This window comes from Macaca mulatta, chromosome 13 (assembly GCF_049350105.2).
Source record: "Macaca mulatta isolate MMU2019108-1 chromosome 13, T2T-MMU8v2.0, whole genome shotgun sequence".
Classification (NCBI taxonomy): Eukaryota; Metazoa; Chordata; class Mammalia; order Primates; family Cercopithecidae; genus Macaca; species Macaca mulatta.
In genome coordinates this window covers 16,517,496-16,541,761 of record NC_133418.1, presented here as the reverse complement: position 1 = coordinate 16,541,761, position 24,266 = coordinate 16,517,496, and the positions used below count along the sequence as shown (strand labels likewise).

Genomic DNA, 24,266 nt, shown 5'->3' with positions numbered 1-24,266 from the left:
GTGAAGTTGCTTATCAGTTCAAGAAGTTTTTCAGTTGAGATGATGGGGTTTTCTAAATAGGAAGTCATGTCATCTGCAAACAGAGACAAGTTGACTTTCTCTCTTCCTATTGGAATACCCTTTATTTCTTTCTATTGCCTGATTGCCCTGGCGAGAACTTCCAATACTATGTTGAATAGAAGTGGTTACAAAGGGCTTCCTTGTCTTGTACCGGTTTTCAAATGGAATGCTTCCAGCTTTTGCCTATTCTTTATGATATTGGCTGTATGAAATAGCTCTTATTATTTTAAGGTATGTTCCATCAATACGTAGTTTATTGAGAGTTTTTAACAGGAAGGGATGTTGAATTTTATCAGAGGCATTTTTGCGTGTATCAAAATAATTGTCTGGTGTTTGCCTTTGGTTCTGTTTATGTGATCAATTACATTTATTGATTTGTGTATGTTGAATCAGCCTTTCACCCCAAAGATGCAGCCCACTTGATCGTGGTGGATAAGGTTTTTGATGTGCTGCTGGATTCGGTTTGCCAGTATTTTATTGAGAATTTTTGCATTGATGTTCATCAGGGATAATGGCCTGAATTGAGCAGGTGTGTGTGTGTGTGTGCTTTTACCTCGGTTTGCCACTAGGTTGATGTGTGTGTGAGATGTGTGTGTGTGTGTGTGTGAGAGAGAGAGAGAATGTGTGATAGAGAGCCAAATTAGGGCAGAGGAGGCTCCCCGGCCTGTCATGACATTGAATGTTCTGAATTCAAGATGCTCTAATGGACTGTGTCAGTTGGCCTTCAGCCAGGAGGTGGTGCTTGCAAAAGACCGCCAGCTGTGGTGGTAGTGGTGAGATTTGGACTTGCCTTATGTTACCCATGGGAGGTACTCTGGTGTCTCAGGGAACGGGTAGAGCCAAAGGGCTTCTAAAAGTTTCTTCTGTTATTTGTGTTAATCTACCAGGGTAGGTGGTTGAGCAAAACCAAGTGGGAACTAGGTCAGGTAAAGTGATGCTCTGGCTCTCTATGTGTGGGACAAGCAGTGGCTCCAGTGGGAATTGGAAGGCAGTTCTTAGGCCACTGGGGTAATTTTCCAGAGAGAAGTGAAGCTGCCTCTGCCTCTGTACAAGGAGAGTCCATATGAAGAATGGGGAGTAGCAGCTTGGCAGTAAGCCCCATCCAGCTCCCACACCCTTGGCGAGGCAGGTCTCACACCCACAGTGTTCCACTGGGAGTAGTTAGCTAAGTTTCAAGAAGTCTAAACTCAGAGCTCAAAACTGACCCATACCATAAGCCTCTCCTATTGAGACAGTAACTGCAACCTTCAGGCCAAACCCCCCCTGATCCACCTGCAGAGCAGGGGCATCCAGCTCCCGTGCTTGCTGCTGCATCACACGTCCCACTCGCCTCTCAGTTCTGGCCTGGGGAGTTTGTCCCCACAGAAAATTATATCAAACATTTCAGTTGGGAGGTTCTCTCAACCTGTGACCACCATTTGAGTTAGCTGGCAGACTTCTGGGAGGTCCTCTCTGAGGTAGAATCAGAAATGGCTTCCCTCCATCCTGCCAGAAACTGGGAACGTGCTGGAGACTCAAAGCACATCCCAATGCCACTCCTCATATACTCATCACTCTTCACTGAATCAACTCCAGCCCTGAGTACGATTAAGGCCTTCCCCCATGGCCTAGATTGATAGGTTTCCCAATGGAAGTGTATATCTTACAGTCAGTTTATCCCCATCTCACACCCTGGAAACTCAAAATTTTCTGCCTAGCTTATGGTGTAAGCTGCATCCTGCTGCTTCTTTCAAATGGTCTGTGGCTTATTTCAATTTTCCTGTTAAGTTCCTGTGTTGCTTCTTGAAAGAAAGTTCAGTGTGAATCTCTACACACCATTTTGTCTTTCCAAGTGCAAGAGGCAGGCTAACAATGCCTTCAATCCACCATCTTGGAAAACAAAAGTAACAGTTTTCTCATTTTTAAAGGTTTTGTTAAGATCTGTTAATGACTCACAAAGAAATAGTATTGGGTATATTTGAAATTAGTATTTATTCATTTATGTTGATAAGTGAAAACACAAGATGGTTATCAAGATGGAAGTACTTAATATGTATATTTCAATATTCTTAGATGCAAATAACTTCACTTTTGATGTATTTTTATTTTACATCAGTTTCATTTCAACTTAGGTTTAAGGGGTTCTTGATAATCTGACATGATAAGTGGTGTTGGAATTGGCATTAAAATCCACCATGCTCTACAGCACTTCATCCTTCTTCGGCAGGCACCAATTTGATCTTCTACTACTTTGCAGACATCTCTTCTGCAAACACCAGACCAATTGAGACAATGACCTTCAGCAGCACCCAAACCACCTCTTACTGCAGGAAAGAAGATCCAGTGAGATAGTCCACAAATGGAATGTAAATCCATAAACACTCTTCAGTAACAGAATACATTTAGTATGAGCATTTCTATGTGGGAGCTTTTGAAATGGTTGCTGCTCATATGTCAGAGACACATGCAGATTAAGAAAGGTAGTAGTTCCGATCCTGGTTTGGCACAACAGTCACGGTATATTTGGTGGGGGAAAAGGGATGTGGGAGGGGATGGTACATCTTCATCTTTTCCTCTGGGTTTTCTCTCAGAAATGGCTGTTGCTTACTGCGGGGCAAAAATGCCAGTGTCTTCTGCCAGAGAGGGTTACTGAGGGCCATAGTGGTTCCACCTTGTGGCTGATACTGATAGTCCCTTTCTGCTTTTTTCGTTCCTAGCCAGAAAAGATGTTTCTGCTGTCTCAGGTATGCCGATTTCAGGAGTTGTTTTTTCTATATGGCTATTCGTTTTTGTTTTTGTTTTTTTCTTTCACTCTCTCTCTCTCTTTTTTTTTTTTTTTTTTTTTTTTTTGGCTTCACTGTGTTGCTGTAGTTTCTTAAGTGGTCCCTTGAACCCTCCCAGCGCTATTTTGGTTTGTACATAGCTATCTATAAATTTTTTCTTGGGGGAAGTGTAGAGTTAAAGGCTGGTATGTCCTGCTTTTGCTCCCCCGAGTGATTTTATTCCCCCAAGCTAATATTTCAGGCTTTCAATTTATTCGTGCTTTCATCTGTTCAAACAAGTGGAAATTACTTTTTCTCTCCACATTTAGATTTGCTCTCTCTACTTTAATTGCTAATAGTGTCTTAGTCATAGGATAGATTAGTTAGAAAAAAGTATATTTTTGACATTATAAATGATCCTTTCAATTTGTGTCTAAAACTGGAAAATATTAGAAAACTTGACATTTATTATTGTGTCCAGACCAGTATTTCCTCCAGATAACGTTTATTAAAACAAAGATAATTTAATGAAGATCTCTCTAATGGTAAAGCTGGTGGCTTTGTGCTATTATAATATCCTTAAAGTGACAGTCTGGTGGAAAGACCAACTAAAGCAAGGGTTAGGAGAAAAACAGTTATTACTTTCATTTTGGTCTCACTCTGCATTAAGAGTTCTCATTGTGTCAAAGATTTATTATTCATTAAGTAGCCTAATGTTCATTTAATAATAAATGGATCCTATTAAATATGATTTTTAAAATTATAATCACATTACTTTTATTCACATCTGTCTACTGATGCCATTCACAGATGAGAATGGTATAACGTTATTTTATTTTTTTCATTTTGCCACATCTTTATTTACTTAGGTTTATGCTGTATCGAACAATGTATGTGTGGGAGTAATGGGTGATTCAGGAATGCATGAGGGGGAGGTTTAAGCTCTTTAACTTTGAACAATTAAAATTAGCAATATAATGTTGAAATACATGCATAACACTCAAGTGATACTTTCAAAATAGTGTATATTTCCTCTGTTTATTTGTAGCTTTTAAACCCAGCTAGAAGTATTCTATTTCTTTTAGGCACCATAAGTCTGAAAGTCTGTAGTGAAAGCTACGAGTAGTAAATGATGCTAATTCATGTACTCCCACCTGTGGAAGAATTGAATGTCTTAGATAAAAAAAGATGGTGCAATTGGTGTACCAAGTATCTTAGAATATAATTTGGTGGTGGTTTTTCTGTTTCTGTAGCAGAGTAACATATATACTATATCCAAGTCATCAAGTTATTTAAATATGCCTTTAAACAGGGAGAACTGAAAATAATACTGTGAATCCTGGTAAGCATTTAAAAATAATGAGGAGAATATTGCCTTTATGAAGTCAAAATTTATCTGAATACAACCCATATAGCAATTTCATAGCAAAACACTTCCTTTAATCCTATTTAAGTCAGAAGGAAAAGAATTCCCACTGTCAATGCTGTATTGATATAGTTCTAAAAGTTTTGAACAATGAAACATATTGTAAGAAGAGAAGTCAGAGGGGATTTGAGCCCATTGTTTTTCCTCTCCTTCTATACCTCCCAACATACCATTGGAATGTTGTAACATTTTGAAGAATCTATAGTAGTGTCGCAAATCATAGAATACTATGAATGCATCTGAATCTGAGATATCCCCAAAAGATACAAAATAGGTGTGACTAGAATGAAAGAAAGATTTAGGCTTTTGGCCATGACTGCAAGTGAGCTGCTCTCAAGTGACTGCTGCTATAGAACATATATATAGTAGAGGATCTCTTTGAAACATTTCTATCCCTGAAAATGGTTAGGCAAGTTCTTAAAATATCTCCTCTTTCAAACACAAAAATAGTCTGTGAACTGGAGCTTGAGCAGTGGGCACTTTGTATTGGATAACTGATGGAGGGGGATGAGGGTTTCCCAGATCTTCTGGGAAGATCTGCTATGATCAGTAATGCTAATGATGGTACTACTGACTCTGGGGCCATCAGAAGTTCCAGTTTGTTAATGCTGAAACTTCTATATTGAGTTAAAGCATTGGGTCGGCTTCACAGAGGAAGTCTGGATAATAGCATTCTCATTTCAGACCATAAAATGATGTCAGGTTAAGGATGAACAATGAGTTCAGTATTAAAAATGATCAGGTAAGCAAGACACCATGAATAAAAGTTAATGAAATGAATAGCATATCTAGACCCTTTAAAACTAGATGTATTGAAATCGTCAATGTGGAGAAATAATTAAGCAGGTATGTATCAATTGTTTAAAGAAACAATCTACTATTACAAAGATGTAAAAACAATAGTAAGACAATATAGATGATAGAAAAAACGGGCAGGTCTGGCTGGGCGTGGTGGCTCATGCCTGTAATCCCAGCATTTTGGGAGGCCAAGATGGGTGGATCACGAGGTCAGGAGTTCAAGATCAGCATGCCCAAGATGGTGAAACCTTGTCTCTACTAAAAAATAAATATATAAAAATTAGCCGAGCATGGTGGCGGGTGCCTGTAGTCCCAGCTACTCAGGAGGCTGAGATAGAAGAATCGCTTGAACCCGGGAGTTGGAGGTTGCAGTGAGCCAAGATCGCACCACTGCACTCCAGCCTGGGCAACAGAGCGAGACTCCACCTCCAAAAAAAAAAAAAAAAAAAAAGGCAAGTCTGAAACAAAAAATAATTTAAAAATAAATGCAAGTTATTAATGACATATTAGACACAGGTAAGAGGATAACTAGTGAAGAAAAAAATGTTTAAATGATATACCCAGAATGTAGCATGGAAACACAAGGTCTAACATTTATTTAATTCAAATATGGGGGGAGAGAAGTGTAAAAGGATTCACCATTTCAAGAGATTCTCAAAAAGAAATTAAGAAAAGGTATAAATCCATTGATTCAAAGAATATATTTCTAACAGATGATATAAAAATAAACTCACTTTAGTTAAATTATAAAACATTAAAACCAAACACCAGACCATACAAACATTGAAAAAAGGATAATTTATAATGAAATAATATTTATCTGATTATTATAGTAAAGCAAAAACTAAAAATGAGTAAACTAGTATCAACAAATGTCGAGAGCAAATAACTGTTAATATAGAATTGGGTACTCAGTAATGCCGTCTTTCCAGATCAAAAATCACAATATGAAATTGACAGAGAAAAATGAAAATTGTTCACTACCAAGAGATCCGCAGCAAATAAAATTTCAAAGGCTACATATCAGAAAGAAAGAATTTAACCCAAAAGCTGATATTAGAGTCAACTTGGAATTCCATAAATATCACTGAACTGATGATAATAGTAACACTTTCTGACACGTGGGGATTCTGAAAAGAAGTGAACTTTTACTTTTGTTTAGAATTTAGAAAGTTATAGAAAAATGCTCTTGCCCTGACAAAGAGAATAAGCTGGATAAACTATAGATCATAGATTTCATTTTAAAACACAGAACTGAGGTCTCAAAAAAAGCTAATTAACTTAAATTCAGAGTGATGAAGCCCTGCTGAAAAAAGAACGGATCCACAGATGCTTTGTGCCTAGCTGAGTTGCAGCAGCAGAAGCAGGAGGAAGCTGCCCTTGGTGGAGATAACAAGGAAACAAGTGAATCTCCAGCAAATGTTGAAAGGCTGAGTGTGGGCTTGTGATAGTTTAGCATCATCAGTAGGGGCCCAAACACACTCACTCTCACTCACTCTCCCTCACTAATGCTTTCTTTCTTTCTTTCTTTCTTTTTTCTTTCTTTCTTCTTTCTTTCTTTCTTTCTTTCTTTCTTTCTTTCTTTCTTTCTTTCTTTCTTTCTTTCTTTCTTTCTTTCTTCTTTCTTTCTTTTCTTTCTTTCTCTTTCTTTCTTTCTTTCTCTCTCCTTCCTTCCTTCCTTCCTTCCTTCCTTCCTTCCTTCCTTCCTTCCTTCCTTCCTTCCTTCCTCCCTCCCTCCCTTCCTTCCTGTCTGTCTCTCTCTCTCTCTCTTTCTTTCTTTGGAGTCTCACTCTGTCGCCTAGGCTGGAGTGCAATGGCGCGATCTTGTCTCACTGCAACCTCTGCAAATATAATAATAAATGCTGCTGAAATTCAATCCTGTCAGATCTAACTGCCTGCATATAAATTTCCAGGTCCCACAAAGACATCTCATTGAGGTCACATTCTGTTGTATTCTTACTTTGTATCTTGAGATGCCTTGGTGGGACATGGAAATTTATATGTAGGCAGTTTGATCTGACAGGATTGAATTTCAGCAGCATCCATTATTATATACACTCACTAGATCAAAAAACATGGATGGAATCTTATCAACAGGAGCTACTGCTAAATGAGTCTCTTTTCTATTTTTCCCTATTATTATCCTAGTGAAGCTGTAAATATTAGGTTCTTGAACTCACGGGACTGATTCTAGGATCTTGTCTGGCCAGGGATATAGCCTTCTAATCTGCAGAACCTTGTAGTAATCAGCTACCAACTTACCTGAGGATAAAAGAATTGAAAAAAGAAGGAGAATAAGAAGAAGCAAATGGAGTCTCATGGCTGAAGGGCCAGCATCAATGTAGGTTGAGCCTGGAGTCTCTGGACATCGTGGGTCTGGGCCTTTTTATGATGCTGTCTGAGTCTGTGATTTGTTCTTGGTTAGTAGAGCCTAACGAAAAGAGAATAACTAAATCTCCCACAAGAAACTTCCAGGGACACACAAGTACATAAATGTGGTGATATCTCAATGGATGAGAAAGCAGGTGAATGCTGTTTATTTCCAAAAGACTCAGGATGTCTTATTGTCACCTGCTTTCTTTATTATTTTCAACATACACATGCAATAGTCATTGCTCTTACTTTAAGTATAAAGTATTGTTTGCCAGGCAATATAGTAGGAACTGAAGTAAAATTGTTATACAAAAACTGTACGTAATTAATGGATATAGTTTGGCAAATTTGCACATAGATATTACTCTTGTTACCACAACCAATATCCAGGTAATAATATATCCATCACCTCCAAGTGTTTCCTACGTCCCTTTATTGTTGTTGTTGTTGTCAGAACCCCTAAGATCGACCCTTTTAACAAATTGTTAAATACAAAATACCTCAGTAATAACTATAGGTACTATGTTTTAGAGCCTATCTTTGTAATTGACTCATTTTGCATAGCTTTAACCCTTGAACAATAACTCCCCATATTGCTCTTTCCCACTCAATAAAATACCAAACTTTTTAAAAGCACATTCTATGTAATCCACTTTATGAAGCTTTTTCTAACATTCTTTTGTCTGCTCCCCCTCAGTAAAGGGAACAACTAATATAACAATTACCTATTTTGGATTTTTGTGTCTCTTACATATATTCCTGCATGAACCCATGTAACACTTTATCTCCCATTATCTTAATATGAAGTAAAATAAAACTTGAAATGATTTTAAAAATGAAATCACAGAAGGGCTTTGTAAAAGTATGATGTACCATTGCTTAGTTGTAAGAATTCAAGTGACATTAGGGGTTTTAAAACATCTTTTGTTTTGATTTGTTCTTTGCTTGTAAACCTTGTGTCTTGCATATTGTGGGCACAGTGTCTTTCCCAGCTATTTGCTTGGGGAAGATCAGTTAGAGTTACAATGAACATCAAAGGCTATCTTGTCTAGTGACTTACCTTCCAGATGAGGAAATGAGCTGAGGGAAAGGAAGAAACTTGCCCAAGATCACCCAGTGATCAAGTGAGGAAGGTGATAGGGACAGCACTAACGCTTGGTATTCTGAGCCTCATTCTAGTTTCCACTCTTGCCCCTTCTCTGTTTCCTCCTCTCTTCCCCAGCCTTCTAAAGAAAACTTTGCAGTTCTGCTGCAATGTCTACCTAAGGACATCCTGAGGAGACCCCACTTTTCATTAGACTGCTTTTTTAAGCACTGTCCTGCATTTTCTTCTTCAGTCTTGTTGTATCCCATTTTTGGCGATAAGTAATGCTTCTGCTGTGCTGTTCTATCCAATTAGTTTTTTACTATTTTCATTGAGTGAAAATTAAAACAACAAAAAACATGAGTTTATCTAAATTTGAAAGTTTTAAAACTTGATTAAAATTTCCTGGAGATATGGATGTAAGACATATATTTTAAAATATTTTTCATTTTCAAAATTAAAAATCAAACCTATATATTTAGCCAGGGTGACTACTTGATAACTACTAATCAGATAGGTCTTCAGTAATGCCACAAGGTTAATACACTTATAAATCAATTCCCTGGTGTTTTGTGCTACTGAGTTAATACAATTTGATACGGTATCACCTTTAACCAGGCTTTGAGGAGTCACACAAAGGAACAGCACAACAGAACCATAGGGTAGGATGTGTGGGAAAACCGAGATGTAAAACACAGCCTTGACTCTGACATTTACTCCACTGTTGGGAAAAGTACTTCAATTCCCAGGGCCTTAATATTTTCCTGTATAAAACAGGAAAAATAGAGCCATCTTTAACGTTTTGTCAAATCTTGTTGCTGAGTGATTTTATAGTGTCTGCAGCTATCCTCTCTGCTAATCACAACAAGGTTAACTAACTGTTCTTTTGTTTAGGTAAAGATATTTCTGCATTTGTTTACAAATACTTATTCTTCCCTTCCCAAGAAAGGAAACATTTTAAAGATAATTTATAAGATGTTCAGAGTCTCTTACATATCAACCCTTCACAATGTGGTAGAGTAGCTTAACCCCGTCCCTAAGAGTATAGATTCAGATCAGCCTGTTTGTAATTAACCCCCAAACCTATGTGGAGTGTGGTATAGATAATATATTTCAAATACATGAAAAGGCGCATGTGCACACACACACACACACGCACGCACGCACACACACAGACAGTATTACTAAGGCAGAGGTGCAGATGAAAATATTGGATAGACAGCTCAAAACTCTTAGTACTAAAATAATCCTAATAATAACTTTCCTTCCAAAGTCATCACCGACAATCAGATCTCTTAAAGGTTGGTGCCTTAGGTTTTTGAACTTTGTGTAACTTTTGGCTTTCTTATTTGGTTGTATGCTATTTATCTCATAGAAAGAATCTTCTTCTTCATCCTATGCCAGTGCTGTATTGTAGGGGCTTGTGAACGTTTTTCTGGTCTATAGCCATCCAGGTTACTGGCCTCTGGCTTCTTAGGAGCAAGGCCATCACATGCTTTTGTTCTTTGCTTGCTTCCTTGTAAGGGCCCGACATACTTAACAAATATTTGATCAACTGAACTCATTTTCCACCTCCGTTCTCTCCCACTTCAATCTCTCCCTTTTACTTCTTCCAGATTAGTTTTCCTACAGCAAAATGAGAATTGTCCAAAAACTTCCCTTCATCTTTACAACTTGAAGGATTCATTACCCTAAGCAGTCTTTCGAAACTGACTATCACAGACTAGATAAAAAGTCTGGGTTCACCAAGAATAGGCATGTGTGCCATTATATTTTCTGTTGAAAGCTTTGGAAAGTGTCTTTTAGCAAACAACATAAAGCATAGAATTTAACCGTTCCTGACAATGTAAAAGGATCATCCACATTCTCACATGTCCATGGCTACTTTCCCACTCCTTCCCCAACCTTGAAATCCTGAATTCAAAAGAAAACATAAGAAAATAGTATGCCTCATGTAAGGCAACAGGTTGCTTAATCTTTCTTGCCTATACACATTCAAGAGCTCCAGAAAAATTTCTGAGCTACTTAGGATGTCTGATCCTCTTCTTGGGTAAAAGCAGTAAGTCCTACATGTAGTCACCAAAATCATGTCTGTTCAAGGGGTCTTATACCTGTGATTCATGATTGCATGCTAAATGTAGAAGGATATGCTCTGTTGCAGGGCCATGTCTGGTCATTGTTTAAGTTCTACTTTGGAGGACTAGTTGCTGAGAAAGAAGAGGGAATGATAATATTAGAAATTGGAATAAAACTTAAGGGGAAAAATCAAGTACAAGGGACCAACAGTACTGAGGGGCAATAGGTTGAAGATTTCTTCGATTATTGTAATATTTTCAAGGAGACCCCCATGAATCCTTCCTGGCTGACCCCAACATAGCTTTGGCATAGCCCTTATGCCAAGTGTCTTAGGCTAACTAGCTTTTCCTAAAGAAAATAGAGGAGTTATGGAGAACAATATTTAGTAGAATAATGCCTGATTCTCTTGCTTTTGAGGTCTAGTAACTGCTAGTAAACTTGCCTAATTAATTCACATTAAGAGGTAGAGTAATGAGGGTTTCAAGTACTTGAACCACCACTGACTTCATTTCACGTGAGAGTTCTTATGGAGAGCTAATGAACTATGAGGCTACAGGTCTCTCGGCCAATAAGTCTTCTAGATTTCCTGCGACTCCGTTTTCTGGTCATAGGTGATTTTGCTTTTGCTTTGAGTATTATAGCACCATAAGGTGTCAGACACTCTGCTCTTACCAAGGCTTACACAAAGTTTATCTTGTTATTTGGTAGAGTTTTGCCCATTCAAAAAAAAAGAGAGAGAGAGAATGATAAAGAGGAGGACAGCAATCCTCACTGCTGAAGGAAGAAGAAAGCTTGCCTTTATTTCCAGTAGGCAGAAAAAACTTCCGTCTGTAGCTCTCTAGCACCAGTGGAATGTCTTTGTTTGGATAATAAATGTCCTTCCATACCTCATTAGGCATATTCACAGACAGAGATGTATTATGCACGCAAAATCACCTTCATGGGATGACTGAAAGTCCATGTTTTATTGGACACTAAGTTCATTAGAAAGATGTGGGTGCACAGTTTTGACCAGAAAACCTTGTTAAATGGGAACATAAGCTACAAATATTTTGGCAAAAGGTTAAGGTTTATGAACAACCAACCATTTATATTAAGTTACAATTAATTAGGCCATGTTGAGAAACCATTTGGTTTAGTTAATGATTAGACATTTTGTTAGTGAACACTTCCCAGACTTTACTAGCCCTGCTAATCCCTGCTTTGCTCCTGGTCTGAACCCCCACAGTGCCTTGTTTATGGTACAGTGCCTACTGCTTGTATGCTAGATTAGTGAATGTCTATTTGCCTCCTCTACTACTGTGTGAGCTTCTTGTTTGCCAGGACAGGGCTATATTCCTCAGAGCTGAGGAGAGAGTTGAATCATGTGGTCATTTATTCTCAAATCCTCTTCAACAAGTGAAGCGAAACAGGACAGTGAAAGGCCACTGCACATGGAAGCAGGAGGTCTGGATTTGAGTTCTGAATCTCTAGATCTGTTACTAACTGGAGGTGTGGATAGAGTCAGGAAAATTTTCTTCCTTAAGTCTTGATAGCACCTATGTAGGTCCAGATCTGTTGGGATTCTCAATAATTACTGTGCATAAAATCAACTGAAAGTTATTTTGCAGTGCAGATTCTTAGCCCCATTCTATGAAATGTTTACTGTTTTATAAATTGATAAATAATTTTTATTAGACAATGTAAATTTCCTTACTTGCACCAGCATACAAAAATATTGAATAATATTAGCAGCAGAATCTTTCAACAAAACAACTATGTATAGCTATTAAACCACTTTGTTTCACTGCTTTTTATTTTCTTTTATTTATCACCATTGTTTTATTTATAAACATTGTTTCTGCTCATAAGGAGTATGTATTCTCTACATGTTTATAAAATTAATGCCTGAATGAAGTTGCTTAAACAAGACAGAAGTTGATTTCTTTGTCACTTAAAATTAACCTGTAGTTACACCATTCAGGGCTAGTACAGATACTTTCTAATATCATTAGGGATGCAGGTCCCTTCCAGGTATCTGCTCTGCTATACTTTAGAAAATACCCCAGATTGGCTGCTAAATTCCCACCTATTATTTCTGAATTCTAGACAGCAGGAAGAAAAAAGGTGTGGGAGAAGGGCAAAGGAACATCTACCCTTCCTTTTTAAATTTTTTAACCAACCTCCCTTAAAAACACTTTGTTGAGATATGATTACATTCAAAAAGCTGTACCTATTTAATGTGTATATCTCAGTGAGTTTGAGGATAAGGATACATTGTGAAAGCATCACTACTATCAAGATTATAAACATAATCATCACCTCCTGAAGTTCTCCCTCCCATTCTAATTATTATTTCTATTAGTAAGAACAATTAACGTAAAATTCACCCTCCTATTATATTTTAAGTATGCAATACAGCATTCATAACTATAAGCACTATGCTGTAGATTAGACCTCCTGAACTTATTTATGTTTGTATATCTAAAACTTTGTACTATAATCACACCTACTCATTTGCCTGCACCAGAGCTCCTGGCAACCTCCAGTCAACTCTCTGCTTCTGAGTTTATTTGAGATTTCAAATACAAGTGAAATCATACAATATTTGTCATTCTGTGTTTGGTTTATTTCACATGACTTCATGCCCTTCAGATCCACCGATGCTGTCACAAATGACAGGGTTTCATTATTATATAATACTGAATAATATTCCATTGTGCGTACATATATATATAAAACGTTAATTCATCCGTCCGTGAATGAATGATAACATGTGTGTCTTCTTCATATATCTTGATTATTGTGAACAGAGCTGAAAGGAAAATATGAGTGCAGATATCTCTTTCACATAATGATTTCAATGACTTCATATATATATTATATGTTATATATATATATATAAAAATAAATGGGATTGCTGGAACAAAATGGTATTTTTATTGTTAATTTTTTGAGAAACCTCCATACTATTTTCCAAGATGGCCATACTAATTTACATTCCCACCACCAGTATACAAAGGCTCCCTTTTCTCCACATCCTTACCAACACTTGTTATCATCCATCTTTTTGATAATAGTTATTCTAACAGGTGTGAGGTGATATTTCATGGTAGTTTTCATTTGCATTCCCGTGATGACTAGAGAGGGTAAGAATTGTTTATATATATATCGTCCATTTGTATCTCTTCTTTTGAGAAATTCCTACTCATATCTGTTAGTTCATTTTAGTTTTTTAATTTTAATTTTATACACAGAGGATACATGTGCAGGTTTGTTCCATGGATGTCTTGTGTGACGCTGAGGTTTAGAGTATGAATGATCTCATCACACACATAGTGAACATAATACCCAATAGACAGTTTTTAAGGCCTTGTACCCAACCCTCCCTCCTCCCTCTAAGAATCTCCGGTGTCTATTGTTTCCATATAAGTGAGAGCTAAGCAATGTATAACCCAATGTTTAGCTCTCACTTATAACGGTGAATATGTAGTATTTGGTTTTCTGTTCCTGCACACAATACCACACTGGGCTAATTTTTGTATTTTTGGTAAAGACGGAGTAGCTTCAGCATGTTGGCCAGTCTGGTCTCAAAATCCTGAGCTCATGTGATCCACCCACCTCACAAAGTGCTGGCGTAACAGGCATGAGCCACTGTACCTGGCTTTTCTGAATTTTTTTTAGCTTATATTAGGTTTGTCTGTTCTAGAATTTTGTGCACATTTATTTATATTATAGGACACTTTTTATCTTAGCTTTCCCCACTCAGGGTGAGAAAGATTATATTGATCCAAGATGTTGATTAATAGAGTTGATCATCCCCCTTTATTGCCCAATATTACTCTATAATATGCGTATAATTTGTTTATCGATTTCCTCTCGGTAGACATTTGAGTTGTTCCCAGATTTTAGCTATTGTTAATAGAACTCAAGGACATTTTTTAAAATAAAAAAATTCAATCCAAAATGTCCTTTCCTTTTGACTCTCCAATATTGTGTCAGGGTTACATTTTTGTTGTCATGAAAATCCAATTACATTGAACAAGATGTGTTTCCAGAATCAAGATTCAGTATATGTGTGGTCTAGCTGTGTCCCAAGAATGTAGCCCTTATTAGTTTTATTAAGCATTTTCCTATATAAATTGAAATCAAGTAGAAGATGCGTTTTTCCACAGTAGGACACATAGAACAGTTTAGGACTTTGGAGAGATAGCAACTTGCTGCTTGCCTGTGCAACCCACCTCAAAAGATACAACTCCTCCAACTTTTGGTTTCTGGTGACTTGTCCAAACAATTAGATGTGAACTGACCTTATTCCTTACAATACTACAAGTCGGTCTTCTGCACCTGGCCAAATACAGTATAAAATTGATGGGCATACGTTTCTTTTGTTTTCATGCTTTCTATTTAAAGCTATTCTCTTTGGCTGGGCACTATGGCTCATGCTTATAATCCCAGCACTTTGGAAGGTCGAGGTGCAGGGATCACTTGAGACCAGGGGTTTGAGACCAGCCTGGCCAACATAATGAAAGCCGTCTTTCTGAAAAATACAAAAGTTTTCTGGGCATGGTGGCACATGCCTGTAATCCCAGCTACTCAGGAGGCTGAGGCAGGAGAATCGCTTGAACCCAGGAGGCAGAGGTTGCAGTGAGCTGAGATTGCGCCTCTGCATTCCATCCTGGGTGATAGAATTAACCTTCATCTCAAAAAAACAAAAAGCTAATCTGTACTTTTCTTTTGGTGCATAACTATTGTGGGTATGTGAATGTGTATCTGTAGCACCTAGAATAGTGCCTAGCCCATCACTTGTGTTGAAAATTGAGAAAACCTTCTTAATATAACTTTTCCACACTCTAGTTCTGAATTTAAAGACAGAAAAAGATAGGTTAGCAAATATACGTATCAGTTATTTCTATTGACAGATCATTTGGAGAACACGTTTTTGGATGTGGGAGAATAAAGGTCCCTAACTCTCCACCCCAGAAATAATTTTGCTGATACAAAAATCAGTCAGACATGGTGGCACATGCTTATAATCCTAGCTACTTAGGAGGATGAGGTGGGAAAATCACTTGAACCCAGGAGGCAGAGATTGCAGTGAGCCAAGAGTGCCCCATTCCACTCCAGCATAGGCAACAGAAAAAGACTCTGTCTGAAAGAAAAAAAAAAGTTGTTACTATATAGGAGACAATTTTATTGTCATCTCATTTAAAATTGAAGAGTACATTTGGGTCGAATTCTTATGCCTGCAGAGACATTTGCCTCTGGCTTAAAATCACTGGCTCCAGGAGGAAACTCCACCAGAGGGCATCGTAAGGATTTCATAGCGTCTAAGTCATCTTGGTAATTCTTCAAATAATTCCTGGCAATTCTGTTAGGTCTTGAACTTCACTTACTTCTTATATGTTTAATAAAAAGAAGTTCAAAACGTTGCCATGGCTGTTGAATTCCCACAGGCTTGTCTTCCCCTTAAAATTCATTACATGGTTTGTACTCTTTTGCGAATATAATACATAAGTTTGGAGGTGGATGCTTTCAGCCATTAAGTTCAAAAGTACTGCTACATGGGCCGGGCATAGTGGCTCATACCTCTAATCCTAACCCTTTGGGAGGCCAAGGGGTGCAGATCACAAGATCAGGAGATCGAGACCATCCTAGCCAACATGGTGAAACCACATCTCTACTAAAAATACAAAAATTAGCTGAGTGTGGTGGTGCGCAAGTAGTCCCAGCTACTTGGGAGGCTGAGGCAGGATGATTTCTTGAACCAAGGAGGCGGAGGTTGCAGTGAGCTGAGATCACACTATTGCACCCCAGCCTGGTTATAGATCAAGATTATGTCTAAAAAAAAAAAAATACTGCTACATGGACATCCATCATTCCGGCATCTCTGCCATAACAGCTGAGTATCGACAGTGTCTCTTAGTTTCTTTAACTCCAAATTTGTGTTGTGTCCCTTGGTCTCCTGTCGTACCATGAAGTGTATTATTTACAAAAAGGACAATTTATCTATTGTTATTTCCTCTCAGTATGCTACATCCTTTTAGAATTTAAACATAGTGTCTCCCAACCTGAAATTTGATTTTTAAAAAACCAGAAAAATGTTTTTGGACATCTTTTATTTCCAGCTGTTTTCATCTTCATCTCCTCTCCTGAAGTCAACTGAGGGTAAAGTTCATTCGTCAAAATTTCTCCTCAACTCACAACAACCTCATCCCACTCCAATATGATTTTTGTCCCCATGAATTGATGCACATAATTTTTGCTGGCAGTGGTAATGTCCTAATAAAAAAAATCATGAGATGGCATCAGACTTTACCTTATGTTCTAGCTCAGCAGAATTTGATCCCTGTCTGATAAGGAAACCATATTTTCCCTAGAAACTTTTCACTTTTGTCACAGGTTTGGTTCCCAGGGAGCTGGATATAGATGAAGTTTAGTGTGCAGGATGTTTATTAGGAAGTAATGTCAGGATCCACATCTGTAGAAAGGATTAGAGGGAAGCCTTCTGTGCAAAGGGACAAGTCTAATGGCAACGCAGCCTGACTTTGTCAACTGGCCGCACAGACAGAGCTGTTCAGCTAAGAAGGCCTCCCCTATTTGTCCCAATTGAATCAAATGGCAAAGTCTATGCATCCCTTGCCTCCATTAATAATTGTGTGCTTGCCACTTGTGGAGGGTGAGACTTTGAAGCAGGTGGCTTTCTGTGGCTGAAGAAAACCTTAAATGTGCTGGCAAAGTTTTCCAAAGAGACAGAGAATGGCATCTGCCATGTATGTTGCCCCTTTCCAAAGAGGAAGCAACAAGGATAAAGTCCTCCAATGGCGCTGTATGCAGATGGGTGGACAGTAATATCTGTCCCTCCTGTGACCTAAGAAGAACAAGTGGCAGACATGCAGCCAGGTAGTTAGAGGTGCCACAGTGTTAGGAGATAAACATCTGTCATAAGCAGTGCTTCTTTGAATCAGGTGTGACACAAGTCTTGCATCCCTTGCATGGACTCCTTCCCCGTTATCCTGCTGTCCTACCTCATGAAGGTGAGTGGGGGCTAGGTGGTGGGCAGTCCCAGGACGAGGTACACTTTGCCTGCAGTGTTCCCACATGAGTTCCAAGGTAGCCCAGGTGATCATCCATGAACTTTGTATTTTCCTTATGCTTCTTGTCTTTGCCTTTGAGGAACACGTTTCATTGGACTCTGAGTCCAAACAACTCATGTATCCCTATATTTTCACATTGTCCTTCACCTAAGGGAATCTCTAATCTCTAATGCCTTTGTTTTATTATTACTATCAATATTATAATAATTAACATTGTCGTTATTAACTCCATTGTTGGTTTTCAGTTATTTTTATTCATGGAGTTAATATGAATTATTCTTTTGTGGCTACTTACACCAAGATGAAGATAATTTATTAGTTCAGGAAGAATCTGCATTCTGAAGGTGAATAGAAGTTCACACTACAGATGGGCAGACACATGCCCTCCCAATTCCTGATGGACCTCCTAGTGCCTCCTAGACCTAAGGGGTCTCCTGCAATGCTCCAAGATGCCACCAAGGCAGGGATCTGCTTGTGCATGCCTGAGAGCATTCAGGATGAAGTGAGGCTCTGGAAAAATGCACGAGTTTCCACATAATCCCCAAAAACCTTACAGGTGAACTGGATGCCACAGAAACAGGAGTGGTCATTGACACAACAAAGTCACCAAAATTGTTTTGAAGTCAATTAGGAAACCCAGGAATCACTCTTGCTGCCATTAAGTGGAAGAACAGGAGCCTGTGAATGGCATCCTTGTCCTGCCTGAAACTCCACAGATATTTCTATGTGGCCTCAGGTACCAGGAATCTCCGTGATTTTCAGAAAGGCAGGGACAGCTTATGCCAGCCCATCCCTCTGCAGAATGTGCCCCAGCGGATCAGAGGATGGAACCATCATGGACTGCACAAAGGCTCAAGGCCAGCTTCCCAGACCTGCCTGTGACTCTAGGTAAGTTCTGAGTCCACGTGGGTGCCAAGGAAAGGTTAATGATGACCTGGAAAGATGGGACAAGCAGACACCACCCCTAAACAATCTACAGGATTCTAACTTCAGCAGGAAGCCAAAGACCAGCTCATACCACACTAGTGCACCTTGAAAACCCCTGAATGCAATGCCGCTCTGCAGAGAATTCAACAAAGAAGTTTTTGCATTCTAGGCTGCATTTTACAGTGCTTCTGGACACGTGATCAGAAATTGAACATTGGTATATCTAACTCTGACATTTTTCACAAAATAGTTTTTTAAAATGAGGTAATATAGACAAAATATAATATAACCATATGTATTATATGCCAAAATATGCTTCACTGGCATCAAGTAGACTCACTTTGAAATACAATCTAGGACAACCTCCATTTTCAGAGTATTTTCTTTTCGAAAGTGAAACTCTCCCACCAAAAACCAACAACATCACAGGCTTTTGCCTCCAACAAACCGACAAAAAACCAATACATTTATTCTACCACTGTGAAATGGACTGCGGTGCAACACATACGTGTGAAACCCCACATGTGGCATCGCCGTGAGCCAAATGGGGACTCGTGGTGTAAGCAACACTCCTCACGTGTTAGTGTGCGTGAGATTCACTTGGCGGAATTTGACTAGGTGCGTGTTGGTAGAGTGGGGCTGAGGTTCTCTTGCCCCTGTGGATGCTTCAGAAGTCACAGGTCCTGCGAAGACCTGCGGTCCCCTCAATCAACTCTGTTTCGGAGACAAAATGACTTGGATTGCTGACAAGTCAAGAAATTTTCAAGCCCTTGGAAAATCAGTTACACACAAACACGGAATGAAAGTCAAAAGAGAGTACGTCATCTTTTTGAGAATTTTATTCACTTCAAAACAAATTAAACACACCTATTTCCAATGGCATTCCAGAGCCCAATTTTCGAGGCTGAGGAAACACCCCAAGAACGCTTTGTGCAGAACGCTTCACAGCGTCCAAAACACTGCTGTCAGGGCGGGGCACAGCTGAAGGCCTGCATCTCTCAGGGTTCCCTAACTGTTCCCTGATTCAGTCATCTAGAGAGCAAATGCACAGTCATTCCCCAGTTTCCTACTGACATCACAGCGGAAGTCTGACTCCCACGCGTCACCGTCACCCAGTTTCTGAGGCAACGAATCATTGGCACAGATGCTTCTGGTGGCGGGTTTCCGGAGCGCCCTGCGAACTACAATGTCCCTCACCAGAATTCGATGAGGCAGAGTCTCTGCATGTGGTCCCTGCCTGGCCTGGGCTCCAACATCCCCAGAAGCACCACAGCTGGGGAGTTTGGGAGTCACCACACACAGTCTGCTCTCTGCTCTGTGCTCCTTAGTCCCACAGACCCCTCCAAATCACGGGAGCTGGATGCAATGGAGCCCTGGCCACCTGTAGTCTCACTCCAGGTCAGAATCGCTGTCCTCTGAGGAGGAGGAAACCTGAAGGTCCTCATAGAGGACACTCAGGGGGACAGGAACACAGGGAGCCTCAGACTTCTCTGAGACATGACGGCTGTGAGCGAGGAAGGCTCCCGGCTTCTCAGGAGAGGGAAACAAGGGAGCTGTCAGGAGGCTGGAGCTCCACCATCCGTTTTCCAGTCTCCGGAAGAGCATTCTGAGAGGCTGGGCCCCATCGTGGCTGGCCGCTGGGTGATGGGACATGGTGCAGGCCTGGGCAGTAGGCAGGCAAGGTCTGCTGTGCGGAGGCTGCCGGTCGCTGCTGGGCACCTGGGCGGGTGTCCTCCTGCTCATCTGGGGCGACGGACTTGGTCTGAGTTCAGTTGCAGCTGGCGGAGGTTGGAGAGTCTCCGGGGCCCCCAGCTCACCTCCCTGGATGGCATTTTCGGGCATCTGGAAGGGACCCATTCTCGGTTTCTTGGGGAAGTTCAGGCAAGCCTGAGTCGGAGCCTGGGCAGGTCTCTTGGCTCCTGGCCTGAAACTGAGATTGGAGCCGAGGCCCAAGCTGTGTGTGTCGGCTGGTGGGCAGGGCTGTGAGGTCACCGCAGGACGTTTGTCTTGTGCCTGGGGGCTGATGACCCGGATCAGGCCGTGGGGCTTGGAGGCAGCCTGGGGAACTTCTCGACGGCCACCCTGAGGCCTGCTGTGTGTCGGCTTCCTCACGACGAGAGGCTCCGGGCCCTGCTGCCTGACTCCAGGCTGAGGGATGTCGGCCACAGCCCCTGTCTGTCGTTCCTTTGGTCGGAGACTTGACGAGGAGCTCAGACTGGCTTTTCTGAGGGGAGACAGTGAAGCCAAGATGGATACCGTGTCAGACATTTTCGTAGCTGAGCCATCAGTGAGGGCACGGTCCACGCGTGGCCTCTTATTAGTTGCTTGGACCGGCATTGGCCTGCTTGCAACCTGAAAGAAAGGAGACCACACACGTTAGAAGTTCCTCGGCATCGAGCCAACATGGAAATCAACCACATCCAAAGACAAGGTGTACACAGCAGGAAATTCTTAATACGGTAAGGACAGGCGGTCCTTGGAAGTAGGGACAGATCCTCAAGGTGAGTGCTGATCGGGGCAAGACCCATGAAAAATGCACTCTCGAGCTATGATCTGAGAATGCCATTTTTCTAAAGACTGTGTCTTGGGCATTCACTGGATCAAAGCGCCTCCACTCAGCCTTCCATGAAGTGGGACGGACTAATGCCCTTCTGAAGGCAGGTCGGTGGCTCAAGGGTTCCCAGGACGTCTTTTCTGAAAACATGCATGTTCCTGGGGTGAGCCGCCTCCATGTTTGGGGCCCCTGAGGGACTAATTTCCTCACGCCGCTAGGAAGACGTTGTTGGCAGGCTTGCCATCATTGCACAGAGAGAAAGCAACAGGAAATACGGCATCTTCAGATGCCTTCATCTGGAATCAAATGGACCTGGAAGGATCATGGAGTCCCTGACCCCAAGAAGGCAGGAAGAAGGGTTCCCCGATCCCCTCACACACACGGGAACCTGAAAGGAAATCAACCAGGGTGACCTAGAGGAGAAAAAGACCAGGGGCCCAGGGTGACACTCACCCTCAGATAATCACAAGATTCCATGGATTCTTTTCGATTTGGCGGCAGCTTCTCCGGAGGTGTCCCGGAAAAGATCTGGAGGAGAGCCTTCCTCTGCAGGTCTTGTTGCCTGCAGAAGAGAAAAAGTTCAGGCCCTGCCCCCTGGTTCTCCCCAGGAGACAGGGAGAACCCTGTCTGGGGCCCAGTCCCGTTCTGTGTTTTGTGATACATAAATGGAACTTTTGCGCCCTTTCCGCCTCTGCACCTTCCCTCATGTGCCAACCTTCCCATCCTGCTGGTGGCCCTCTAGGCTTCCCAAGTAAGTACTGTCATTTGGATTCCGTTGCTTTTCCCCCTGTCATGGGGAACCCACACGAAGCGCCCCCGCCTCTCCACCGTCCCTGAATCTCCCAGAGCCAAAGGAGCTCCCGGATGGGGAACCCGGGAGGACACGGAGCTCTGGTCTGTTTCTCTGCAGCGTTCCTTCCCTGTCCCAGAGACGGAAAGGCACACGGTGTGCGGGTGCAGAGACACTGTGTCCTTAGGTGGCAGTACCCTAAGGGTGGTGAAAACCCCTCCCACTCCTCACCTTGGTCTCGCTTCCTTCTCTCCCTTTTCCTTGTTCAAGGGCCCAGGGTTCCTTCGAACCTGGGGCTTCCATGGTTTCCGGTTTTCCTTCCCTTCCTTTCTCCCAAAGGTCTGGGGAACCAGGGCTCCGTTCCAGCACTTCATGGGGCACCTGGTACTTCTGGCCGTGTGGCCAAAGGCCCCGCAGTTTTTGCACTTGACCTGTGGGTGGAAAGGAAGTGATGCCAGTGAATGAGCTGAAGCCACAGGCAGTGATCCAATGTCAACATTGAGACGGATTGTGAATTCAGAACTGAGTGAGGATTCCAAAGCGGGGACACCGGCATGGGGGCCCTTAAGTGGCGGGAGGGTTCGGTTACGATGTTCCCTCCCAAAGCCCATGTGACGGAGGAACTCTCAAAGGAAGGACTCAGGGTTCTAGCGGGGACGATCATGAACCCGATGTCCACAACACAGCCCAACCTGGCTACACAGGATTCTGAGTGGAAAGGGAGGTTGCTCCCAAGAGTCTCTCCAGGGACCTGTCGGGCCGGGGAGGAGGTCCCAAGCCAGGCCCACCTTGGATGGGAAAAGCAACCCGGGTGGTGCTGGCAGAACTCTTTGGAATCCAACCCAGTCTCTGAGGACCGTGTGACACTCGCCCCCTCCTCCCCCCTCGATACCCAAAAGATTCCAAGGCTAGACATACCCTGGGATCTTCTTCATCGGGTGGGGGAGCCCTTGGCCCAACTGGGGCCCTCTGCTGCTTCTGGAGGGTCTGGGCTCTCACGAGTCTGTTTGCCCCACTTTTGGGGTCACGACGTGCCATCTTCTTCGTCTCCTGGGCGTTTTATGGCCGCCTTTTTCAGGGGTTGATGGTTGGGTCACCTGAATCACACACAAACACACACAAAGCGATGGTTAGGCACATTGGATATTCACACACCCACAAGAAACCCTCAGCTAATTCCATGACGGTGTGGTCATGAGGAGACCTCACCACCCGTCGGTCAAATCTGTGGATCACAATGTGGTGTGTGCATCCTCAGATATTGTGTGTTCCTCTGCCGTGACTACCTGGTCCAAGAGTAAACTTTGCCTGCCACATGGCCCATGGCCTAGGTATGTGGAGTTGGAGTTGAGATTTCAATCCCAACCAAACAACTGATTCTGGAGACTGGACTTAGGTCTACCACCATTCACTCCAGTAGAAGACACAATGATTCTCTCTCCCCTGAGGGACAAAAGAATAGAAGCTACAGGGCATGGCCGATGTCACCCCTTGGCAGGTCTGCTTGAAGGCAGGGATAAGGGATGCTTCCTATCAGAACTCAAATCACTACTCTTGCCGTTTCATTAGGCAACTTCCAAACACAAATTCATCGAGAGAAGTTATCTCCCTCTCTACCACACTAGCAGGTGATGGTCTTTCCTGCTCTGTCTTTTTGGCTTTAGCTCCAGCCCCTCTTTATTTATTTTTCTGGTATTTTACACACGCCATACGAATTCATCTAAACAAACGCTGAACAAGTGGCATATGAATTTCTTACATGGCTAAAGGGCAAACCACCCCTTTTCCAAAGTTCTTTTTCCATTTACCCACCAATTCAGCATGCTGGAATAAATTTCTTTTTGCATTTCCATCTGGCTCTTATCCCAGGCACGGAGATGGAAATGTTTTCTCGCTTTCTGTTCCAAGAATTACGGGTAAGGAGAACACATCCTACCGCATCAGCGAGCCCCATTGTGATCTGTTTCTTTCACTCTCCTTTGTCTCTTTTCCCCCAACCCCTCAGGGATTGCGTGAAACAACCAGTCGTTCAGGGAAACTAACCTGAAATTACAGGTCTACTTTCTTTCCTCGGCTGGCGCTCAGATGGACAGGTGAGCTGGCGCTCAGATGGGCAGGTGCTGGAGCAGCCCTGCTGGAAGCGGTGCAGCCTTCAGGAAGCCGGAGGAACGGGCAGAGAGGGACCTTTGCTTTCCAGGTTGCCTTTTATACTGCCTCTGGACCCCTGACGCGAAACGGACCCTAACCTAATCAACTTAATCCAATTACATGACCTGGAAAGGTCTATTTGCCCAGCCCACTCTAAGATGATGTTCACTATGGACAGACATTCTAATACCTACCTGTACAGCTGCAAGCTTT

At 41.7% G+C, this 24,266-nt stretch overlaps 2 protein-coding genes across 2 annotated transcripts; both read right to left on the bottom strand.

The window, feature by feature from the left end:
• Positions 1-2,131: 2,131 nt before the first annotated feature.
• On the bottom strand, positions 2,132-7,345 carry LOC144333936 (beta-defensin 109-like). The gene is made up of 2 exons (XM_077960198.1): positions 7,288-7,345; positions 2,132-2,363 (listed from the first exon to the last, which is right to left on the bottom strand). Exons 1-2 carry the CDS (start codon positions 7,343-7,345, stop codon positions 2,158-2,160), a joined length of 264 nt encoding a protein of 87 aa, XP_077816324.1. The 3' UTR covers positions 2,132-2,157.
• A 12,605-nt stretch (positions 7,346-19,950) lies between these two features.
• LOC144333686 (protein FAM90A5-like) lies at positions 19,951-23,001 on the bottom strand. The gene is made up of 4 exons (XM_077958959.1): positions 22,824-23,001; positions 22,137-22,336; positions 21,569-21,677; positions 19,951-20,913 (listed from the first exon to the last, which is right to left on the bottom strand). Exons 1-4 carry the CDS (start codon positions 22,941-22,943, stop codon positions 19,951-19,953), a joined length of 1,392 nt encoding a protein of 463 aa, XP_077815085.1. The 5' UTR covers positions 22,944-23,001.
• Between the last annotated feature and the right edge of the window lie 1,265 nt (positions 23,002-24,266).